The sequence below is a fragment of the Doryrhamphus excisus genome, chromosome 12 (assembly GCF_030265055.1).
Source record: "Doryrhamphus excisus isolate RoL2022-K1 chromosome 12, RoL_Dexc_1.0, whole genome shotgun sequence".
Classification (NCBI taxonomy): domain Eukaryota; kingdom Metazoa; phylum Chordata; class Actinopteri; order Syngnathiformes; family Syngnathidae; genus Doryrhamphus; species Doryrhamphus excisus.
In genome coordinates, this window is record NC_080477.1 from 5,381,619 (window position 1) to 5,404,129 (window position 22,511).

Sequence of the window (22,511 nt, forward strand, 5' to 3'; positions counted from 1 at the left end):
TATTCTTTGTTTTGTTTGTTTTGTCCTTTGTTAATTTTTTTCTTGAATATTTTAACTCTATGCTATTAAGATGACATTTTTCCTCATAATATTACACATTTGTTCTCTTAAAATTGCAACTTTTTTTGTTTCAATTCAAGGTTATAGTTTGACTTTATTCTCGTGAAATGTCTGCTTTTGCTTTTACTAATATTTAACCTTTCTTCTGTGAATATTACAACTTTATTCCCAAGCTAATTTTCCAAAAATGTGTTTTGTTAGTTTCTCATAATATTACAAATATATTTTTTCTTCAATCCTGTAATCCAACTTTATGTTATTAAAATGATTTATTTACCCTCATAATATTACTTCACTTCTGTGAAACTTAATATTTTATCTTTATTTTTCCAAAATGACTGCAAATTTTTAAATTTTTATGCTTTATTACAATGCTTAACAACTCTTGTTGTTAATCATGACTACATGGATTTGTCCAAATGTAGCGGCTAGATGACTATATATTTATTTAGATTTGACTCTTTCATACATATTGCTGTCACACAGACTATTTTGAACTAACCATATTTCATCGTCCAGGGTGGTGTGGATGGAGGCTACACGAAGGAGAAGATCCGCATCGTGGAGGGTGTGTGTCTCCTGTCAACAGAGGAGCTTTACTGGGACGACTTAAAACAGATCAAGCCGTCCCGAGGGGGCCTGCACACCTGCATGCGCACAGACACCGTCTCATTGCAGGCCAGCAGCGCTTCGCTGGATGATGGAGAGACAGAGCAGCTCCTCCAGGAGGAAGCGTCTGAATGCTCCTCCATAACCACACTGACCCCTTCAGCCATTACCCCACAGCGTCATGCCCAGCACAGCCTGCCCGACACCGGCTGGGCGTCCATGCGCAAGCCCTCCACTGAGAGTGAAGTGTGAGAGGACAGCATTTGCGCTTTATCTTGACCTCCTTTGCAACACATGCATATACACGCCTGTATTTATAGCTGGTGCAAACAGACATAGAGGATGCAAAGTACTAGCACAGATACATATTTAGAGTCTGAGTGAAATAAACAAGTTCTGATAAACTCAACTCTTTCTGAAACTGGGACTCCGTCCTATTTGTACAGGCATACACACAAACCCCTTCGTGCTCTGTGCTAAAATGCCTTCTGGCAAAATGATCAACTAATTAGCATGCCGGAGTAAGAAAGCAAAGGACTCCTGGGAGGAAGTGACCAGAGACACAAATACGTAAGGATGCAAAGCGACACATGTCTCGCTGCGTGCAACTTTCTTTCTCCCGGGGAAACAACCGACACAACGTTCTCCCAGGACAACGATGCCCTTAAACCACTCATCTCTTTATGAACTCTATTTATGAACATTTTTTATTTGTACTACAAAGTGGGCTTTGAGAATTAAACAGAACAGCGAGTGTTGTGTGGAGCTTTGTGCAGCAGGTATTCGAGTGTTGTGTTTATGACCGTGCCAAAGGGCGGGGCTTCACCAAGTCCCCTTGCTGCTTCTTGCATTTACTCGTCAATAAAACGGTGTCCCGGTTCCAGCAGACAGCCAAATCGAGCAGTTCGTGCAAACATTTAGCTCCAAACTCTTCAAATACTCGACTATGTTTGTTGTTGCCAATGCTGCCAATTTAACGTTTGCTAACGAAACGAAGGAAGTTGCAGCCTCGGTGCCAGATTTAGTTTTTAATTCACTTTCCATTACATTTCATGAAATGATTGGTATAGCCATATCATAAGAAACCTGTTTACACATCTATCCATGTAGGTAGTGTTAATTTATTTAGTGTAAATGGATGACATATTAAAGGAAAGGGACACCTATAGTAATGATATGGATGGGTTTAACTATGCCACTTGATGCTTGTTTTCTGATTTTTTTATACACTAATTGTCCCTTCGAACTTGTAGTGGACAAAAATTTGCATCGATGCTGGCCAAATGTAATTTCATTCGAAGAATTCTTTCATTTTTCCCTGCAATTTTTAACACACATTCACAGCACTTACAATGAGAATGTGCAGGAGCTACAGTATGTTAAAGAGGTTGGTATTGACGTAACTTAAAGTTTGTGCAATTGTTGATTACGTTCAGTGGCAGAGATCTCGTTACCTACGTACGTTATGGACTGCTTTGCCAAACACTACAGTAAAAGGATTTATTTTTATTTGTTAAATGTAAAATCGGATGCAACAGTGCACTTGCGTTATGGAGCATTTAGGAACAAGATGGATGGCATCAGGCAGCGAGGGTTGTAGTTTAGTAACACAACAGTAACAGTCATTATACATCGCTTTACCTTTAAAATTGTCTTCTCATATGGTGCAAGGAAATACTATATTGCAATTCAGACAAATGTGTCGGCCTTATTTATAGAACAATGTATTTTGAAGAATCTGCAACTTGCTGTTTTGCTGCTAGACAAAGCACTGAAGCCAATGAAAGAGGGTCTTGGCAGCTACAGAACTAGAGTCTCTGGCAGTTGGTTACCAGTATGCCCATACGGGCATCATAGTGTCCCAGTAACCCATCATCATCCCTACTCATGTCCCACCAACTCTGCTGCAGGAATTGCTAAAGCTGTATAAAAAGGAAAACAAAAGCTGGAGATACTGTTTTGATTGAGCTGTACAGTCTTTTGTACAAAGGGATTTCATGACTGTAATTAGACTTGTATTAATTTTACTCACTGGAGAAGAATTTTTGCTCAACTTTTTTGCTGGATTATTTTAACCACTGTGTTTCCAAGTTTTGTAAATGATAGGGAAGATGCCCTTTATTTAATAGTCCTCTTTTATAAATACTGGTCGCATATAGTTGTTGTAAAGTTAACAAAAAGAGGTATTTATGATTTGTTTGGTTGTCATATGATGTGTAAATATGAACAGACTGTATATGTATTTCCATGGCAGTACTAACAAGCTGTGTTGTGTGATATAGTGAATCATCCCTTTGCTATCTTTTAATATAAAATTGCATTTCAATGAAACTCTGTGACTCGCTCATTATTTTGTAAATCTATTGCAAATTGTATTTATTGTAATATATAACTTTGATTTAACTAAACGCATACGTAACGTAATTATGCCGTCTCAAATGACGCGTTATGTGAACAACCAGTAGTAGCGTGTATTGAGGTCACGTGAAAGCGATTGGCCAATAAACACGCAGGGAATTGAGCCAATCAGACCTGAGCGCAGCACGAAGCAGTGTTCAAAATGGACGGGTACCTCTTTAGATGTGGACGACTTCAGGCTACAGAGGATGAAAATGTAATTTGGATGGTGGTGCACTTTGGTAAGTTATTATAGCGCCTTTTCGTCGTCATAATTGATTTTTCAAAAACCACACGAATGAGGTTACTGCAAGGAATTGCCGTACATGTCTACAACAGAAGTTAGCTCGATGCTGTGCATGTTAGCTCATGTCGGTTGTTTTGTGTCGTGTCGTGTCGTATTTCAAATATGGATACAATATTGTTAGCCTTGTCGTAGCATAATTTTGCGTTTTCTAACAACGTTCTCATTTGTATTTCGTTTAAAGCGATTTCCAAACACTGGGCACAGCGAGTAAATTGCTGAGTAAGCTAACGTGTCCGTTTCTTGTGTTTTCTTTTGTTTTAGTAAAACACAACAAAATGGCCACCCCATGTGGTTGAAACCAACGGCTGACACAGAATGAAGAACCAAAACTCCATGAGTAGGTAAGGTCCCGCCTGGGAATTGTTGAATGGACTACATGCTTTATTACAGCAACTAACCGAAGAAAACGCGTAGTCTTTAGATGTGGCATGTGTTTTTACCTCAATTTGATATTGTAATTACGAACATCAACCGTGGTTATAAAATCAAACGGGTAAACTTTGAAACTACTATACGAAATACTAATGATTAGTGTCTTACAATCAGTTTCAGAGTTTACGGCTTTCAATAATTAACAGATCAAAAAGAATAAGGATAATCACACAAAATTCCCCAATAGTGGTGTAGTATGTCAGTCAAAATAGCTACATAGCATTCATTAGTGTTGTAGAAAAATATATAATCATAACTAGGAAAGAGTGCCTCAAATAAAGACAGACCTGGGCAATTGTTATTATGTGTTGTAGTGTTTGCAACACAAAGGGATCAGACAACACACATTATGCATGGATGTCTGGAGGAGTCCAGCCAAGAGTGGCCTCTTGGAGAAAACTCTTATACTCCATATAATGTAAATGATTTACATTGTGAGAGGGCACATCATTTGGTGCCACTTTGTCTACAGGGTTGGGTTAAAGGATTCGCATCTTGATTGCACTCCCTTAGAATTAATGCATGTAAATGAATTGCATTGTTACAGAAAATAATCCCTTCCCCGATGCCCTTCTGTCTTTGGCATCAAAAGGTAATACTTTGGTGTCAACACATTTTTTCAGGACCCCAACTGGTACTTACTGGGGAGGGAGCCTCTGAAAGACAGCCTGATTAAACCATCCTATCCTGGTTGACTTATTACCTGAAGAGACTCCCTGCATTGAACTGTAGCACTGAATCCCAAGACAATATACAGCCTTAAATAACATGTGACTAAAGTTATATCCGTAACAGTGAATGAGGAGAGTTTAATGTCCGTTGACTGTCATATGACATCTACAAAGTGATATTTATCATGGACAAAGGCTACTCGTCGTAATGGACCAGTAGCTCGTGATCAGCGATTTAAAAATGGTTGGAGTGGGTACGAGAGTGATGAGTTGCACGCCTCAGTTGGGGTGTGGTGCAGTGGCATCGACACTCCAATCTGACACAACCTGATGAGACACACTGTGCACAGGGGCCATCTGACTCAAGCCTGCTCCCACATGTTTGAAACCACAGTAGCACTCATTTTAGCAAACATTTTATTATCCCCGAATAGGTTTAATCGGGAACTTTTGGGGAAAGATTCACAATCTTTGTGTGAAACATGAACACATTTCTTTCCCTTTTGTGGTGTATTATATCACGAGAAAACAAGTTAATTAACAATTGTTATTGTTTTGTTTTTAATGAATATTTTGCAGTCGTGTTTCTGCCAGATGTTACCCTGTGGATCAACAGCCATGTGGTTTATGCCAAAGAGGTAACAATTGTTTGACATGTATCATATTATGTAGTTACTTGAGTATATGGCATTGAAGAAATATTGGCTCAATTTTCTCCAAAGCTGTTCTAATATTGGTGAAAATGTATAACAGGCACTTTCCTGACAACCAAACTGCTCACACTGAATCCGTTGCAGCCGCCATAAGCATTCGGCAAGATTGCGATCCCCGTTGTATGCTCACACTAGCTCTGTGCTGTGCAGCTCCATCTCCGGTGGCCGTACGGCACAACATGTTTCCGCATCCGCAGTGGATACTGACTCTACCGCAGTCATTGTGAGTGGCACTTTGCGGCAAGGCGGACTGGATCAGGAACAGAGCCGCAACAGATTCAGTGAGAGTCCGGTGTAAAGTCTCATTCGGAAATGGTTAAATGGGCCTCTGATAGTGTGACTGACGTTCAAACTTTATACACATTTTAGTAGGGGTGTCACAAGATTGGATTCACAAAAACAATATGGGATTTTAACATTTTAAGAACTGTACAATTTACAAAACTGCACTTTAGAGTCTCAAAACAATGCAGGTATGTTTTGAAATTTTTCTTTTGTGATGGAAGAAATTACACTTTTTTGTGAACATACACTATTTTGAGCAGCTCTGTTTAACTGTCGCCTAAATGTCTGAGTGACTCAAGATGAAGGTGCTGCAACTTGATATGCAGTTTTTTCCCAGATGGGCAAACTGGTTTGGGTAGCTATGTTTGAGGTGAACAAGTTCATTGTGTTGCCTTTTATGTTGCTACCACTTTTGAACATATTCATCATACTGGCTCCATCATGGTGATGGGCTCACTTTGCTCATTATTATCCCCCCTATATGGTGCTGTGGCATTTGACTTTACAACCATCTTTTTCCCCTCCCAATTCCCACTACATTGTGCACGTGTTCAACCCCTTCTCTCCCTACAGAGGCAAAGCAAGTGTAACACTGAAAATATGTCTCGCTTAGCTGGAAAGATCTCGTGACACCCCTGCATTTTAGCTCTGACCTTTTGTACATGCATATTAAACGATGGTGGAGTGGGCATGAGAATGATGAGTTGCATGCTTCAGTTGAGGTGTGGTGCAGTGGCATCAACACCCAATCTGATGTAACCTGATGAGACACCCTATGCACAGGGGCCATCTGACTCAAGTCTGCTCCCACATTTTTGGTCGCCTGATAAACGTGAATTTATTTATTTTTTTAACTTTCATACATAAGCAAACCATTGAATTTACTGACCTATTGTTTCTTCCTTTTTATACTGTATAGACAGTCTGGCATCCGGCATGGCAGAAAGAGAGGCTGTCCACTTGGTTTTGAGGTTTGTAATATGCTAGTTGAATTAAATTACTGTAAATGCTAATATTGTTGTTAATAAACACTGTAATGTTGTGTATTGGATTCACTAATGTCGAAATGTTGCAACCGAATAAGAATGTTCATTTCAAATGAATCAGAGCTTTAACTTTAGATCACTTGTGCTTTTTCCACTTTTCTGATATACAAATGTAGTTAGAATGTTGTCGTCTTGTGTTAAATGATGCCAATGTTTTAGATAATGAGGTTTGCGTATTTGGAAGTGATCATTAAAAGAACGGCATTTCACACTGGAATGTTTTGTGAACATGGGCCAGTATGCAGCTGGACTAGCCAACAATCTTCCCAACGTGATTTGGCCATGTGGAAGAGTCAGAAGAGTAAGCAGTAAGAAAGTTATCAGTGTCCTGTTTGTTTCGTGTAAGTCATGGAGCAAAAACGCTTGCCTACAGGGAGCGCGGTTGCTAATAGCCGTTCCCACCACAATTAGTGGCCACATTAGACGTTACCGATACTGTAGAAAACGCTAAAATCCTAAAGCTACTTACCATTGAGAGACGTCTTGAAGTAACCTCTTTTCTTGAGAAACGAAAGTGAGTCTTTACTTCCAGATCGGACTCAAACACATATGGTTGTATGGCAAAAGCCGACATTTTAAAAAGGTGCATTGCCGTTTATCAACTCCTGTACCGGAGTGGCCGTGCATGTTGGCGGGCCATGGGTGGAATAAATTAAAACAGACTGTTGTGGGAACCACAAAATCCAAAGAAATACAGCTGAATAGGTGCAGATTCCGGAAGAACTGTGCTGGTCATCGTATGTAGCTGCTCAATAAGGCTGACAAAAATTGCATAATAAAAACACAAACTATATAAATCGTACTTTTTGGGTCTGACTGAGGATTTGGACTCTGCCCCAGTATGTCTATGTAGCAGCACCCAGGTAGAACCTGTTTGAGGCTGTGTGTTAAGAGTAGCAAGGAGAAGGAGTAATGTCAGCCATGTATTTTTTTTTGTTGAAGCTTCAAAGACGTTGCAGCTGAGTGCGAAAGTTGTTATGCAAACCTTTCCTGTGGGGGCACAGAACCGAGGAAGTTTAATATGACAAAACCATTGCACAAGCAGCATCACATTGGAAACTGGCACAGGACGACAAGAAGTCATTAGCTATAGCAGCAAAGGTAACCATTGTCTGTCTGTGAGTAAAGTCGAGTTTAAATGCTCAACACCATGCTGAGCACCTCCTAACCTTTTCATAACCATTATGTTATTGGTTATGTTATGTTTAGCTGCCACTGCATTGTTGATGCAGTATATTAGTCATTTTATCCTCATACCTTCAGTTGATGGTTTACAAGCCCTTTGTAGCACGCCACACTAAAATAAGGTAAAGAGTGATTTGCGCTGATAAGATTGATATTGATTGGTAATTCTGATATTCAAGGCTGCAATACCTCTTTTGGCGAGGAAGTGAAACATTTGTATCAGGACAGCCCTTATGTGAATCATCAGCCCCAGGCTGGCAGAAGAACGGTTTACTGTATATAAAAATATATATCTGGAATTACTGAACTTGCTGTTGTAGTTCTCTGCAATAAAGATTTTGAAAAATTACTGCCTTGTTTTGTCTTCAATAATGTGAAAATTTGCTTGTATTCTTTCAAGTTTGGGGTAATGAGAGGCTTTAGACAGGTCATTGGTGTAGTACTATGGCTAACCACTGGGTGTCAGTTAAGCATTGTCTGTTTCATGCTGTAAGACCACCCTTCCTCAGTGTTTTGGATGAATCCAAGAGGTTTTACGACTGGAGTTTGTAGGATTGTCGGCCTACAAACCTGTTCACATTCACATTTCTCTAAGTCTTCTGTGAATTGTTCAGTTGTTCACTGGCAAGCTCCAAACATCCTTTACACATGTTCTCTTGAGCAGGGGAACCAGGCACTGCAAGATCTCAATCAATTACAGTAAAGTGCCAGCAAGTCAGTGACTGTATTCCCCTTGCTTCCTTAAGGTCATTGACAAGCTCATTTTATGGAATTCTGGCTGTTTCCATTCTCAGAAACGAGAAGGAGATATCTTGCATTTAACTTGTTTTCTTAGCCTCAAAATTATGTATTTGTACATTTGACAGTAGCCTACTAGAAATTGCACTTGGGTGAGGTATTTCATTCAGTAGTTAAATATTTATTTGCCAGTGTTTTAACCACTTTACTTGTATGTTTCCTTTTTAGAATCCTGTAAGCATTAATTTGATGAACGTTAATTTGATATTGAATAGGAGCAAAATTGACTTGCTAATTAATTTCCATTCACAATGTACACTGATAAAAAAGAGAAAAAGGTTAGCCTGTCGGCATGTTGTGTGCACTTTGAAGATTGCGGTCGCCACAGAAGCCTTGTTTTCATGGTTGATTTTCCAGCTTTGTCAATCCGGCCTTCATTTTCCAGCCAGAACCATCAGCTCTGCTGTCTGTCACATGGTTGCAACAGTGCAGCACTTTTTTCCGTCACAATGACCCTAACAATGAGGGTATGCTGACCACAGTGTCAGGTTCTACAGTGTGTTTCGTGTGGTGTCACCTTGCTTCTCACTAAGATGTCTCCTTTCAGTCTACACTTGTTTTTATTCAAGCATATTTTAGAGAACACATTCCAGTGTAACTGTAAAGCAAACCAGTAAAAGGCTGTTGCTGAGGTACTGTGACACATAACTCGTCCAGGGGGCATCAGCTCACCTTTACGAACGCCTTGTCCTCTGATTTTAGATCAAATGTTTTTCAAATATATATATATATTTTTTAATGTTACTTTAAAACATTGATAATACGAAGGTGCTGAACATACTACAGTGATGTCTTGTCACTTTGTGGTTCGAATAGCATGGCTTCACCCTCACGCTTTTTCAGAAATATATTAACTAAAATAATGGACCAAAATATTACAATGTAACATTTAAACATCCAGTCAAATAACAATTTAATAAACAGAAAACCAGTGGGATAGGGTTTTTTTTGGGGGGGGGGGGGGGGGTAAAAGGAAATTAAATAGTACTCATTTTGGGTGCAAAACCAAGCTGTGGAATGACCTGCAAAGGCCAGCAAACATGCATCAATATTTCATATTGTCGAAGTTTACCGGTAAACAAGTTTTGAATAATTCACACTTCAGCTCAAATATGGCAAAGATTATTATACGATTCATTCATATTTCTAGCTTCTTCGTCCTTTGTGTGGGTGATGTATGCGCATCGGTGATGCAAGCGATTCCTTGAAGCAGTACAAATATAAACTGAATATTTTTTTTGTAATCGAGGTACTCAAATTATTTGAATAATCGTTGCAGCACTGGATAGACTCAGATATATGATGCATCCACCTTAATTTGTTTTAAAGTATCTATCTGCGATACTGGCCATGTATTTACTGGGTATTGAATCGATACCAAATCTAGTGGTATCACACACACTACATTCTGTGCATGGCTGTCCAATTCTGCTAATGTCTCAGAACTGACTTTTGGAGACAGGACCCACCAGGAAGCACAGAGCTGCCATTGGTTGGTTGCTTTCCAGGAAACCCTTTCCTTGTGACCTCTTACTTGAGGTTGGCCATGATTTTATTTTGAAAGGATTCAATTCAGATTCCTCGTTTTGATTGAGGTCCCTAATGATTTAAAAAAAAAACGGTCATTAAAGTTTGCATGGTATAGATTTTTTTTTTTTACAGTTTTGTACAGTTCATTTTTTCAGTGTTATTTTCAACCACCAAAGCATTCAAATTTATACATGGTATGATATTTATTTTTACAGGGATATACTTTCACTAAAGATGTTTACTTTTGAAAAGTAGTGTTTGTTTACTGCCTCAATGTTGGCGTGAGCTATTTTTATCACACCCTTATTTTGTTAAAAGAGGAGATGGGCCAAAATGCTCTTATTTTGAAGGTAGTGTGTTTTATGAGTTCTTCTAAAGGGAAAAAATGCAACAATGGGACATATGACAATAGATTAAAAAAAAAACAACCTTTTCTGACGTTTCTGCCACGACCAAGAGGTAATGTTAGTTATGGGATTTGCTGCTGCTTCACATGTCATTTTGGAAAAAAATAATACTCGATTATAAATTATGCCTCACAGTATGTGAGTCTTCATGCCAACAAATGCGACAACTTTCAGGGACGGTGGAGAAGAGAGAAGTTGAATGAAATGTTGGCAGGTCTGAAGAAACAGTAAGCAGTGTTTACTCAGCTGAGACATCAATGATGCTGCAATGAAAGCTAGCTAAAGAAACTGCAGCAGATTCAAAACCATTTAGTGAGGGTAAATTTGTCAACACATTCATGATGAAGGTAGCGGAGATTGTGTGCCCTGAAAAGCGCCAGGCTTTTGCATCACATTGTGAATCACTGATGCTTTGTGTGGTCCTTTTCCTCAGAATTTTCTAAAATATGATTTATAGGGATATTGTGCTTAAAACAAAGTTGTATACTACAGTAAACCTCGGATATATCGGATTCAATTGTTCCCACTGGTTTTGTCCGATATACGCGAAATCCGTTATATGCGTATACCGGAAAATGTCCGTTTTATGCATATATCGGATTTATATCCGGTATATGCATAAATCGGATTTTATCCGTTATAAAAAGGCACTTCCTTGACTATGTTTCCAATGTACCTGGACTGGGCAATGAAAAGAGACGTAAGATAATGAGAATTTAACTTTATTGGACTCTGAGCATAACAAATTGTTAATTAAGCTAGGCCCTGGCAACGCTGCAAATGACGTCGTATAGCGGCCTGTCACGATTCGCCGAATCGGAGCGCCACGATGCGGCCATCCGATATATGCGAGGGAAATTTAATGGAAATGCATTGGAACGGGAATGGAGATTTTGTCCGAAATAGGCGAAATCCGTTATAAAAAATCCGATATATGCAATGAATTTTTATTGGAAATGCATTACAGAAAAATCGGTTCTTTTTTATCTGTCCGTTGTGAGCGAATTTCCGATATATCCGAGTCCGATATATCCGAGGTTTACTGTATATACAGTAACTTAAAAACTACAACTTTAGATTATTTTATATTAGCTTGATTAAAATAATGGTATATACCATGATTTTAGCGGTCCAGCCCACTTGGGAGTAGATTTTCCTCCATGTGGCCCCTGAGCTAAAATGAGTTTGACACCCCTCGCTTATTTGCTCTTACTCTGTCTACTATATTGTGTAATACATGTGCAAAGGTGACTATACGGGTGGTAGTTCAAGTCCAGAAGACTAATAATGTCAAAAGCTGTATTTCGACAAACGGAATGCTTCTTTGCGGAGTTCACGTATCACGGTTAGGTCTGGAACCAATTAACCTCCATAAATGAGGGATTACTGACTATCCCGCTTTCTTCCCTGAGACTGTGTATGTGCATGTACACAAGGGTTACAAAAATAGCCTGACATCTGTGTAAACACTTTATAAATCGTACAACACATCGGCCACCACTTGTAGCGCTGCTACTTTGTTGGTTTAATCATTATTTCATAACAACTGTTTGACTACAGTAAGACCGAACCGTAAATAGTAGCACAGATTCAGTAAACCACATTATGGGTGTCTCATGATCCGTTGTTAATTGGACAACTTATAGTTCTTGGTGAGGACCTGAGTAAACATTCAGTATATTTATTTGTTTTACCGTGATGTCAGTCAATATGGCATTAATGGAACCTCCCTCTCCAAAGCCAGTCTCTCCGGGTGAACTCTGAAAATGAGAAATTAATTATTGAATAAGTTTGTTGCTTGTGCGTTTACATTTTAAAAGGTACATCGTTATTCATTCCTGAAGAGCAGCAACTGTGTAGCACCCGGGGAGCAAATCCAGATCTTGTGTCAGCACGTTGTTCAAGGCAACGGGCTGCATGGTAATAAATGGAGATGAGCCGGATACTCGTTATAAACTGCATTATCCATTACAGATCATGTATTTTTGCCGGATATGAAACGAGTACATTTACTCATTATCCGTATTCGTGTTTAAAGGAAATGCTCATTATGTATTTACTCACGCTTTGTAATTGGCAAGTCACACGCAGCGACTGCCTTTGGGCAAGTTAAACACTGCTTACAGATCGCCTCTATTTCAGTTTGTATCGAAAGTTACTTGGTAAACTAGTCTCGTAACGTGCGCGGACTTGTGTAAGGCTTGTGTTACTTCAGTCACTTATGCATCAGGAGTAGGATGAGCGCTATTTTCCTTGAAATTTATTTTTGTCTTATTCCATGAAGTCGTCATAAAACAGGCATCTTACGATATAAGAACTTTGTACGTTTTCAGTTGTCAGTACACAGACAATGGTAACATGAACCGGTTAACTGCCGCATTGATTAATTAGTCTTACATATCACGTACACACATACACAATGGATTGATACAATGGATTGAGTAAGGACCTCAAACAATGCACAACGATGAGCCAATTCAAGAAACAATACAAGCAGTTGATGTTTGCTAAATACAAGGATGAAGAGTCTTGAACCAGTCATGATGTGCTATATATATCACTATATTGACACTTACTATGGTACCCATTATGGCATTGGATGATCATATCACCTTGTACTTCGGTACGAGGTACATTATTAAAAAAAAAAACTGTTATGGAAAGCAGGAAGTGAACAAATGTAACCGTTACTGATTGTAAAAGTACCAGATGGAGGGGTAGGATTTAATAAGCTTTGCTTCTTCCTACTCCTTTTGGACATGTGGAACTGTGAACTGATTATGGGATGCACTCAATTGTAATCTGATGCATGTTCAAATGAAATAAAACCATTAACATTACACAGTACACGTATAGCGGAATAATAATAAATATAGCAATGTGTCATCAATCCATGTCAATTTCACACTTAAAATAATGTACATACGTACGAACCACACATTTCCGTTTCAACCACGCCCACTACCGGTTTATGCCCCACCCACTCAGACTACGGATACGGACACAGATACAGATAGCGTTGTACTTATGCTCATGCCTAGTAATAAACCTAAACATGCAGTACACGTTTTTGATTTCGGGGAAACAAAGGCCAACTCCAACAGCAAACTTTGTTGGTTTAAACCGTATTGTATTCTTCTAGTCCGGTGGTTCTCAATTATTTTCCGTCATGCCGCCCCCCCCAGGGGACAGAAATGTTTTCACACACACACAGTACAGACTGAACTCAAAACTGAAACCGGGACAATGCAAAAAAATAAAAATAAAAAAAATGGAGAGATGTAAAGCACACAAGTGTGTATTCAAGAGTCAAATTACATGTTGAGTACAACAAACTTGTACATGTTGGCAGGTCTGCAGTAACACTGAAAGTACTCAATGCCTCTCATAACAGTTCACTTGGAGACAAAACAGGAACATGTTTAAATACAACTAAGTACTGTGGGATATTAGCAGTGTTGGCAGTAACAGTGTTACTAATGCCGAATTTATATGTGTACTATACTGTGTAATGTTAGCGTACAGGTGACTATATGGGTGTTATTTTGGGCCTCTAATCATGTTAATGTCTAATAGTGTTGTTTGCCCAATACTGGGTATTACATATAGCTGTGCACTAATCATTTGGTGTTTGACTCTATGTTGGAAGATGTGAAATAAATACTTATGATTCATTTTAACATTGTAAATGTTGATGTAATCATTATAGTCAATCATTATATTCTCATCTTGTCTGTTGTAGTAGTGGTAGTATTGCCAGCCATGTGAGATTTTTCTTTCTTTTTTTGGGTTTTTTCAGAGAGAGGAGCATACTGAGCAATTTTTGCCTGATAGAACTCTCGTGCTGTGGATAAAGTTCAATTTCTAACCTCCCTTTGTTACAGAAAATGTTTCTTTTAGTGACTACACCATGGGGTCAACACAGTGGGGCAGGTGGGTTGCGTGTCTGCCTCGTGGCAATAAGGTTCAGAATGGGATACAGATTTAAAGTCCTTTCTCTGCTGAGTTTGTTAGTTCTCCATATGAGTCTCTTACGTATGTTTGGCAATGCAAGACTGGGTAATTGTGAATTAATATGCAGCCCTGTGATTGACAGATCAGGGCATTAGCAGCCTCTCAGCCGAAGGCAGTTATTCTCAATCAGGTGTTAGTACTAATGGTATGTGATCAAAAGATTTGTTGTGGCGACTCCGAAATCAAGAAAAAGACAAAACAAACAAAAGCAAATTGCAGGGGGTATAGTGAAAAAAAATAATTCCAAATATGATAAAATACTGCCACTCGTTTCATATTAAGCCACATAATAAAATCGAATGTGTACGCTTCAATCGGTTACCTCAGGGAGACATATGGCACAGCTGTTCCTAAATCATAACAGTCGTGTTACATTCTGCTATTAAAGAATTATCAACACTTATGAGTGAGGGGGTACTCATCACATGACAAAAAAGTTCTGGGGGTACACGGGACAATAAAGGTCGACAAACACCGGACTACGCGACTGTAATTTATTAGGTCCCTGTGTGGACGTGATGCAGGATGTAGTGTAGACCCATGTTGACTGAATCATCCACCGGCCTGTTTGCCCTGGAGGCAAACTGCAGGGGGGCCAGTGATGTCCTTCAGGTGGCTCAACACCATCATGACCACAGATGTTAGGGCCGCAGGTCTGTAGTCATTTCATCCTGAGGCATTTAAGCCTAGGCTTTCTTGGGCACTGGGGTGACGGAAGCAGGAGAGCACTGCACAGCTCCAGTCCATGGTTGAAATAGTCAAGATATGTTATATTAATAACTCAACAAAAAACATTAGTTTATCAATACATAGCAATATTATCTTAGTGTAGATCAGGGGTCTCAAACTCAATTTACCTGGGGGCCACTGGAGCTAGGGTCTGGGTGTTAAATATCTTAATTTTTATTTTTCTACAAAAAATAAGATGAAAAATGAATAAAAAAAATCAAGAATAAAGAAAATCAATCAGTAATAAATACATATAATAATAATAATAATAAAACAGCAAATAATAAAAACTTAAGAAACCACATATAGTTGGTGGTTAGACAAATTATTTTTTCAGATTAAAATGAACAAAGCATTATTAGAGCCCTGTAGACATGACAAAACACGACTATAGTCACATTTATACTCTTTTTATTTACAACATATTGCACAACTGCAGGGTCTTGAGACACATGCTAACTCGCAAACTAGAGAGCTAGCGACCTAAACGGTAGCCTTCAAGTTATTTCCTTTAAACTTAAATAGCCAAAAACGTACCACTTCCACACGGATAGGGAGGATAACTATTAACAGTTATTTAACCTTTAACATGAACATTAATCAAACGTAATAATTTTTTCTGGGTACATGATACCATACAGCATCCATATCAAACTTGCGCGGGCCGCACTAACATTAAACTTGCATATCAAGGCGGGGGCCTCAAACTGGTGTCCTGCGGGCCACATTTGCTTGATTGGATCATTGTCTGCTGTCGAGGAACCTATAATTTACAATTCTTACAACTCGGTAAAATATTACCATTACATGAATTCAACATCTATTCAGTTGCGGCAGAAACAGACAAAATGAAAGTATTGATTTTCTGCAAGTTGTCTTTTATTTTGCTGTACTTGAATGTGATGTTTTTGTTGACAAATACACAGGATGTGTGTACATTCACCAGATGTGTCTCTGGTTGCTCCTCATCCAAATGAATGGTTTTGACGTGAAGTGGAAAACAGATGTGTTTACTGTATAATAATCAGGAGCAACCATTGCCTTTGGCGAAAGTTCCTACCTAATAAAAGCAGCACGCAGCAAATTTCCATCCAGCTCAGCGGCGGTGTAGGTGTTCACAAAACCATAAGGGAGTACAGAAATGAATAGGGGTGTGCGTTTGTTTCTCCTCAGAAAAAAGAAAATGCTGAAGATTGGCTGTGTTCTGCTTATCTTCATAAGGCTTGTCCCAAATCGAAACGATGAATGCACATTTAGAGAAAGTGTTCATAAATATTGCAGCGCATTGTCACTTGAAAATGTGTCATGTTGGTTCCATTTTTCAAAGCAGAACCTGCCATTTCCATGCAGGTGCCGAGGAATATGTGGTATAGGCTGACAGGTGACAAGGCTTCAAGCCATGGCACATTTCGATGTTGGTATAAACCACAATTTGAAGGTAAATACATTCACATTGGACACAGATTAAAGCGTAGATCACAGCTCCCGTCTGTAGTCTTACTGCCTTTTTTGACTGTCAGCCCTTTCCATCCAAGCCTGAATAGGAGGATTAAGTCCTTTCATGGGCACAGGCAAGAGAGCTAAAACTTGTTGGCTTTAAGTAGGCCGTACATGTGGGACACATCGGAGGGAAGGTCTGATGTGTTCAAATTGAAATCCGTCAGTATGACAGTAAAACATACACTTTGAGCTTTGATGGAATGGCTGAATGCTAAGTAAAAGGTCCAAGCCACTCGTCTGTTACATATTATTATTATTATTATTAAACCTATAGATTCAGTCTAATAGCTCAGTGCATTTCCTCTCTAATAGCATCTCTTAGAAGGCCTTCTTCATACACAAAGTCACATAGCACAAAAAGAGTTATGCAACATGCCGCTGATGGGAAAATACCGGGATACACTAGATGCATTGTTCTTGCTCATACAAGCATCACTCTCACATCTACACCAACATAACTTTCTAGAGGGGCACAACAACTGCTATACAATCCCGATCAAACATTTTAATGTTGCTCCAGGGGGTTAAGATGGTTTTCACAGAAGGCATCTACTGTCTGGAACTGACATTTTGTACACTTCCCTTGCCATACATCCCCGAATGTTCTCAATTTGATTTAGATCAGGGGTCTCAAACTCAATTTACTTGGGGGCCACTGGAGCTAGGGTTATTAAAAACAAAAAAAATTAAAAACGTCGCTTTGGTTCCAATTTTCTACAAGAAAAGCTTTGATAAAACATTCCACTGTTCTCAAATATCTTACTTTTTATTTTTCTACACAAAATAAGATGAAAAATAAATAAACAAATCAAGAATAAAGAAAATCAATCAATCAATCAGTAATAAATAAATATAATAATAAGAATAAAATGGCAAATAATAAAAACTTAAGAAACCACATATAGTTGGTGGGTAGACAAATTATTTTTTTCAGATTAAAATGAACAAAGCATTATTAGAGCCCTGTAGACATGACAAAACACGACTATAGTCACATTTATACTCTTTTTATTTACAACATATTGCGCAACTGCAGGGTCTTGAGACACATGCTAACTCGCAAACTAGAGAGCTAGCGACCTAAACGGTAGCCTCCAAATTATTTCCTTTAAACTTAAATAGCCAAAAACTTACCACTTCCACACGGATAGGGAGGATAACTATTAACAGTTATTTAACCTTTAACATGAACATTAATCAAACGTAATAATTTTTTCTGGGTACATGATACCATACAGCATCTATATCAAACTTGCGCAGGCCGCACTAACATTAAACTTTAATATCAAGGCGGGGGCCTCAAACTAGTGTCCTGCGGGCCACATATGGCCCGCGGGTCGCATGTTTGAGACCGCTGATTTAGATCATGTAAACACACCGGATGGTCCAAAAGAGTGACATTATTCCTCTGGAAGAAGCCCTTTGTCAGTTGAGTATTGTGAACTGCAGCGTTGTCCTGTTGAAAGAGATAGTCATTACCACGCAGACGAGTGTCATCAGTCATGGGGGACGCCCTTTGCTATTATACACAGAGCCACGTGCCGTTTGACGCCCCCACGCAACCTGAAGCGCCATTGTCCCATTGAAGAAAAAAAAGCACCCCAGATCATGATGGTACTCCTTCAACTGTGCCGTGTGGAAAACATCTTTAGTGGGATCTCCTTGTCATGCTAGTTAGGTCGGAAGCCATGTGGACTGCCAAGGTTACATTTTTTCTGATCATAGAATAAAACTTTCTTCCACCTTTCAGTGTCCCATGTTTGGGGGTTTCCTAAAAATGCCAAACGGGGAATTTTGTGGCATTGGAGATACCATCTTAGAGTTATTGGACTGCACTTGACACCAATAACAACCTTCATGCCGGCCATAGATTGTCTTGTGTCTTCATGGACAACCAATCGAATCGTCCGACTCAGGGCCGGTAACATTCTACCTCTTGACTTTTTTTGTTTCATAACCTTTCAGATAGGATGGCACGGCGGTCGAGTGGTTAGCGCGCAGACCTCACAGCTAGGAGACCAGGGTTCAATTCCACCCTCGGCCATCTCTGTGTGGAGTTTGCATGTTCTCCCCGTGCATGCGTGGGTTTTCTCCGGGTACTCCGGGTACCTCCCACATTCCAAAAACATGCTAGGTTAATTGGCTAACTCCAAATTGTCCATAGGTATGAATGTGAGTGTGAATGGTTGTTTGTCTATATGTGCCCTGTGATTGGCTGGCGACCAGTCCGGGGTGTACCCCGCCTCTCGCCCCATGACAGCTGGGATAGGCTCCAGCACCCCCTCGTGAAGAAAAGCGGTAGAAAATGAATGAATGAATGAACCTTTCAGATATTTTAAGATGTTTCAAATGACTCTTACCCTCAATATGCGTCCAACAAATTACAGTATGCAAAAATAGTTATGACGACTGTCTTCAAAATGTTCATATTCTCAGGTCCTAAGGTGTGACTGTATCCTGTATCCTTTCCCAACCTTTAAAAACACAATGCCACCATTAAATACTGTAGACACTCAATTGTTAAATTTACCACCAGAATCTGAATAACGGATTTGCAAATCATCTCCATCCCTCATTTACACTTACCCCGACTTTTCACAATAAGTCGGGATTTGTAGTATGCTTACTCAGCGATGCAGGAATGCCTGATTGTGTCGGCACGTGACCGAGCTTGCCTCTCGTTTTTATATGTATCACTGATGCCAACAAGAGCAGAGCCAATGAGGCAACTAAATCTCTTTGCCTGTCACTGGAGATTTAGATGCGAATGGATGCGAGGTTTCAGTCAGATCCCAGCTGACATTAACCTTCCTTCACCTTCTCAGAGGTCTCTTCATGATGGATGACCTCTCTCACACACACATGCATGCACACAGGTCTTCATTCCCATTAAAAACACATCCTTTTAAACAAATGAGGTCATTGGTAATGGAAATCTGTAGAAGTCAGTCCCATGATATCCTGCTTGATGCCCTTTGCACGGGGCCGTCTGCATGGTGTTGCAAAATGTCAGTGGCTGGAGTTTGAGCGCTAACCGTGTGTGTGTGTGTGTGTGTGTTCAGGGTCACATGTTGGATTCATTTGTAGAGTGCAGCTTTATATTGTGCACTTGGCTTGAGGTGTCGAGGAGTCATTTGTTACTTTGTGCAAAGGGTGTTGAGTCTATGATTTATTCTGTGCTGCAACAGGCTCCGTTCTGGTGCGTTATAGCATCATTATGGCATCATGAATGACCCAAATTTCTGCTCCTCTTCTCCTGGCCTTCACATTCTGCTACCACAGGGGAGATAGGAGTTGGTTGTCACACGTATTACTCTTGTGCAAATTGCTCATCATCAAAACATCTTTCAGTGGTCATTCCTTCATTAAATTGAAGCTTAAGGATGTGACTTGAAATGTGTATCTATCATTTTCCAACTCATTGTAACAAATAGGGAATTAACTAACCAAAACCTTTAGACACAAACATATTGTCACCGGGAAGGTTGTCACAAACCATGGAATTGTTTGTCACCATATTATTTTATTAGGAAAATCTTTTTTTTTTAATGTAAATTTTTTGGACCTTACAGGGCTCTACATTAAAAACAAAAATGACTTGCCCATGGGGAATTCTTAAGGTGAGAACTACTTGCCCGAACTTGCCCCATGTAAAATGAAAAGACCGCCATAATGATATCAATGACGTTGCATGGAAATCTGGATTGTCAAGAGACTTCTAGGCACTTTGCCTTTTATAAGTTGTGCACCACAATGAATTATTATTCATTATTAAATAGACACATTTGTGTACTAGTAAAGTGTTTTTAATCCATAAAAAAATGCTCAATGGTCAAACAATAATTTGTGAAGCAAAGGTGAGAAAAATACACAGAGAAATGGAAGCGCTAGATTTTGTAGCTTGTGCAAAATCAGCACTTGGTATTGGATCTAATGGGTGGTGTTTCATTGTGACCACTTCAAATTGTCACAGCAATGTGATTCACTCACCTGTGCCATCATTTGATTTGCTGCCGCTAATAAAATACTTGTTTAGGAGGCACTGCTTCATCACTTTTTGCTGTTTTCCTTCACAAGTTGTTGAAGAATTAGACCATGTTGGCAGGGACGCCATGATAGATGTTTTCATAGTCAAACCATCGCTGATTGGTTGATCGCGAACAAGAACGGGTGTGGGTAAAACGCGGACTGTGGACTAGGGACCGCGATTCTGATTGGTCCATTTCAAGATTGGCAAGGATTGGTTTGCAAATTACCACCGGAATTACGCAGTCCGTGTTTTACCAACACCCAACAAGAACCGCTTTTAAAAAAACTCTTGGCAGTATGGAATGCCAAAGTGCACTTGCCCGACGGGAATATCACTGATTGGATTTACTTGCCCCAATTTTGTTTTAACTTGCCCCGGGCCATCGGTACATCGTTATTGTCGAGCCCTGACCTTAGTACTAATATAGAGTACACACGATAATCAGCACAGAAAGCTTTCTAGTTCTTTCAGAATCTGCACCTGTTCCAGTTGTAATGGTTTGGATTCCGTGCTTCCCTCGAAACTGGTCTGTTTTAATGTATTCCACCCATGGTCCCAAGTGGGACTTCCAAGGACTTCCGGTGTTGTGTCGGTTGCTGTGAACCCAACTTTATTGGAGTTGATAAAAAAAAAGTATAGGAGTTGATAATGAACGGCGATTTATCGTTTTCAAATGACCGCGTTTAAAAATCAGCCATATGTGTTGGATGCCGAATCCGATCGAAGTAGAAACTGAAAAGTCTGAAGTTTCTCAAGAAAAGAGGTTACTTCAAGATATCTCTCAATGGTAAGCAGCTTTAGCATTTTAGCATTAGGTTTTTTACAGCATTAGTGGGAAATGGCTATTAGCAACCCCGCTCCCTGTATGAACACTAATGCTGCACAGAACACCGCTTTTGCGCCATTATCTGATATTTTGGCATTGTTTAACATGAGAATAGAACATTCTAACTACATTTATAGGTCAGAAAAGTGGAAAAGCATCAACTCGCATAAAATAATGATTTAATCTTCGTCCATAAACACTGGACTCGCTCTAGAAGTAGTTCCAATACACGCATCTGCACCTAATCTTGCAGTGTTTTCCTCATTTACAGCTACATGGAGTGGTTGGCATCGCTTATTAATTAATTTGCAATTCATTATGTCTACCGAGCGTAAGGCAGGCTCTTCTGGCAAAAGTCTGCTGAGTGGATAAACGCCCACCAATATTGGCTGCACTTTTGGTCTTAGCTGTTCAAATGGAACGTCTTTTCATGTGCGATAAAGATAGCATCCTTGACCGTGCAAAAAGATCAGCTCCTATGAAAGTGACAGTGATAACAAGATCATGCGAGATTTAAATTGGGAAAAAAAAATGGAGAAAAGCTGTCTTGTGAGAACAGGGCATCCGCCAACAGTGTTTCTTGCATCATGCATTTATTTGGTGAGTAAATACAGGTCGACAAAGGGGAAATGTCTGCCACGCAGGATTTCTACCTCTGATTGAGCAACACCGGCCTGAAAGCTGTAAATCAGGGGTCTCAAACACGCGGCCCGCGGGCCAAATGTGGCCCGCAGGACACTAGTTTGAGGCCCCCGCCTTGATATGAAAGTTTAATGTTAGTGCGGCCCGCGCAAGTTTGATATGGATGCTGTATGGTATCATGTACCCAGAAAAAATTATTACGTTTGATTAATGTTCATGTTAAAGGTTAAATAACTGTTAATAGTTATCCTCCCTATCCGTGTGGAAGTGGTACGTTTTGGGCTATTTAAGTTTAAAGGAAATAACTTGAAGGCTACCGTTTAGGTCGCT

At 39.6% G+C, this 22,511-nt stretch overlaps 1 protein-coding gene, 1 long non-coding RNA gene and 2 other non-coding genes across 6 annotated transcripts in view; all 4 read left to right on the forward strand.

The window, feature by feature from the left end:
• lrp4 (low density lipoprotein receptor-related protein 4) overlaps nucleotides 1-2,981 on the forward strand; it is a 111,161-nt gene extending 108,180 nt beyond the window's left edge. For all 3 annotated transcript variants that reach the window (XM_058088485.1, XM_058088486.1, XM_058088488.1), the window contains one exon: nucleotides 580-2,981. In XM_058088485.1, the coding sequence (XP_057944468.1) occupies nucleotides 580-921 (342 nt within the window). In that variant the 3' untranslated portion in view covers nucleotides 922-2,981. The remainder of the gene's footprint in view (nucleotides 1-579) is intronic.
• A 228-nt stretch (nucleotides 2,982-3,209) lies between these two features.
• Nucleotides 3,210-8,003, forward strand: LOC131139492 (uncharacterized). Its single transcript, XR_009132249.1, has 4 exons — nucleotides 3,210-3,308; nucleotides 3,635-3,714; nucleotides 5,056-5,114; nucleotides 6,394-8,003. It is a non-coding gene; the product is annotated as an uncharacterized LOC131139492 (long non-coding RNA).
• On the forward strand, nucleotides 4,732-4,843 carry LOC131139889 (small nucleolar RNA SNORD67). The gene has a single exon (XR_009132316.1). It is a non-coding gene; the product is annotated as a small nucleolar RNA SNORD67 (small nucleolar RNA).
• Nucleotides 6,164-6,274, forward strand: LOC131139890 (small nucleolar RNA SNORD67). Its single transcript, XR_009132317.1, has one exon. It is a non-coding gene; the product is annotated as a small nucleolar RNA SNORD67 (small nucleolar RNA).
• Nucleotides 8,004-22,511: the final 14,508 nt, after the last annotated feature.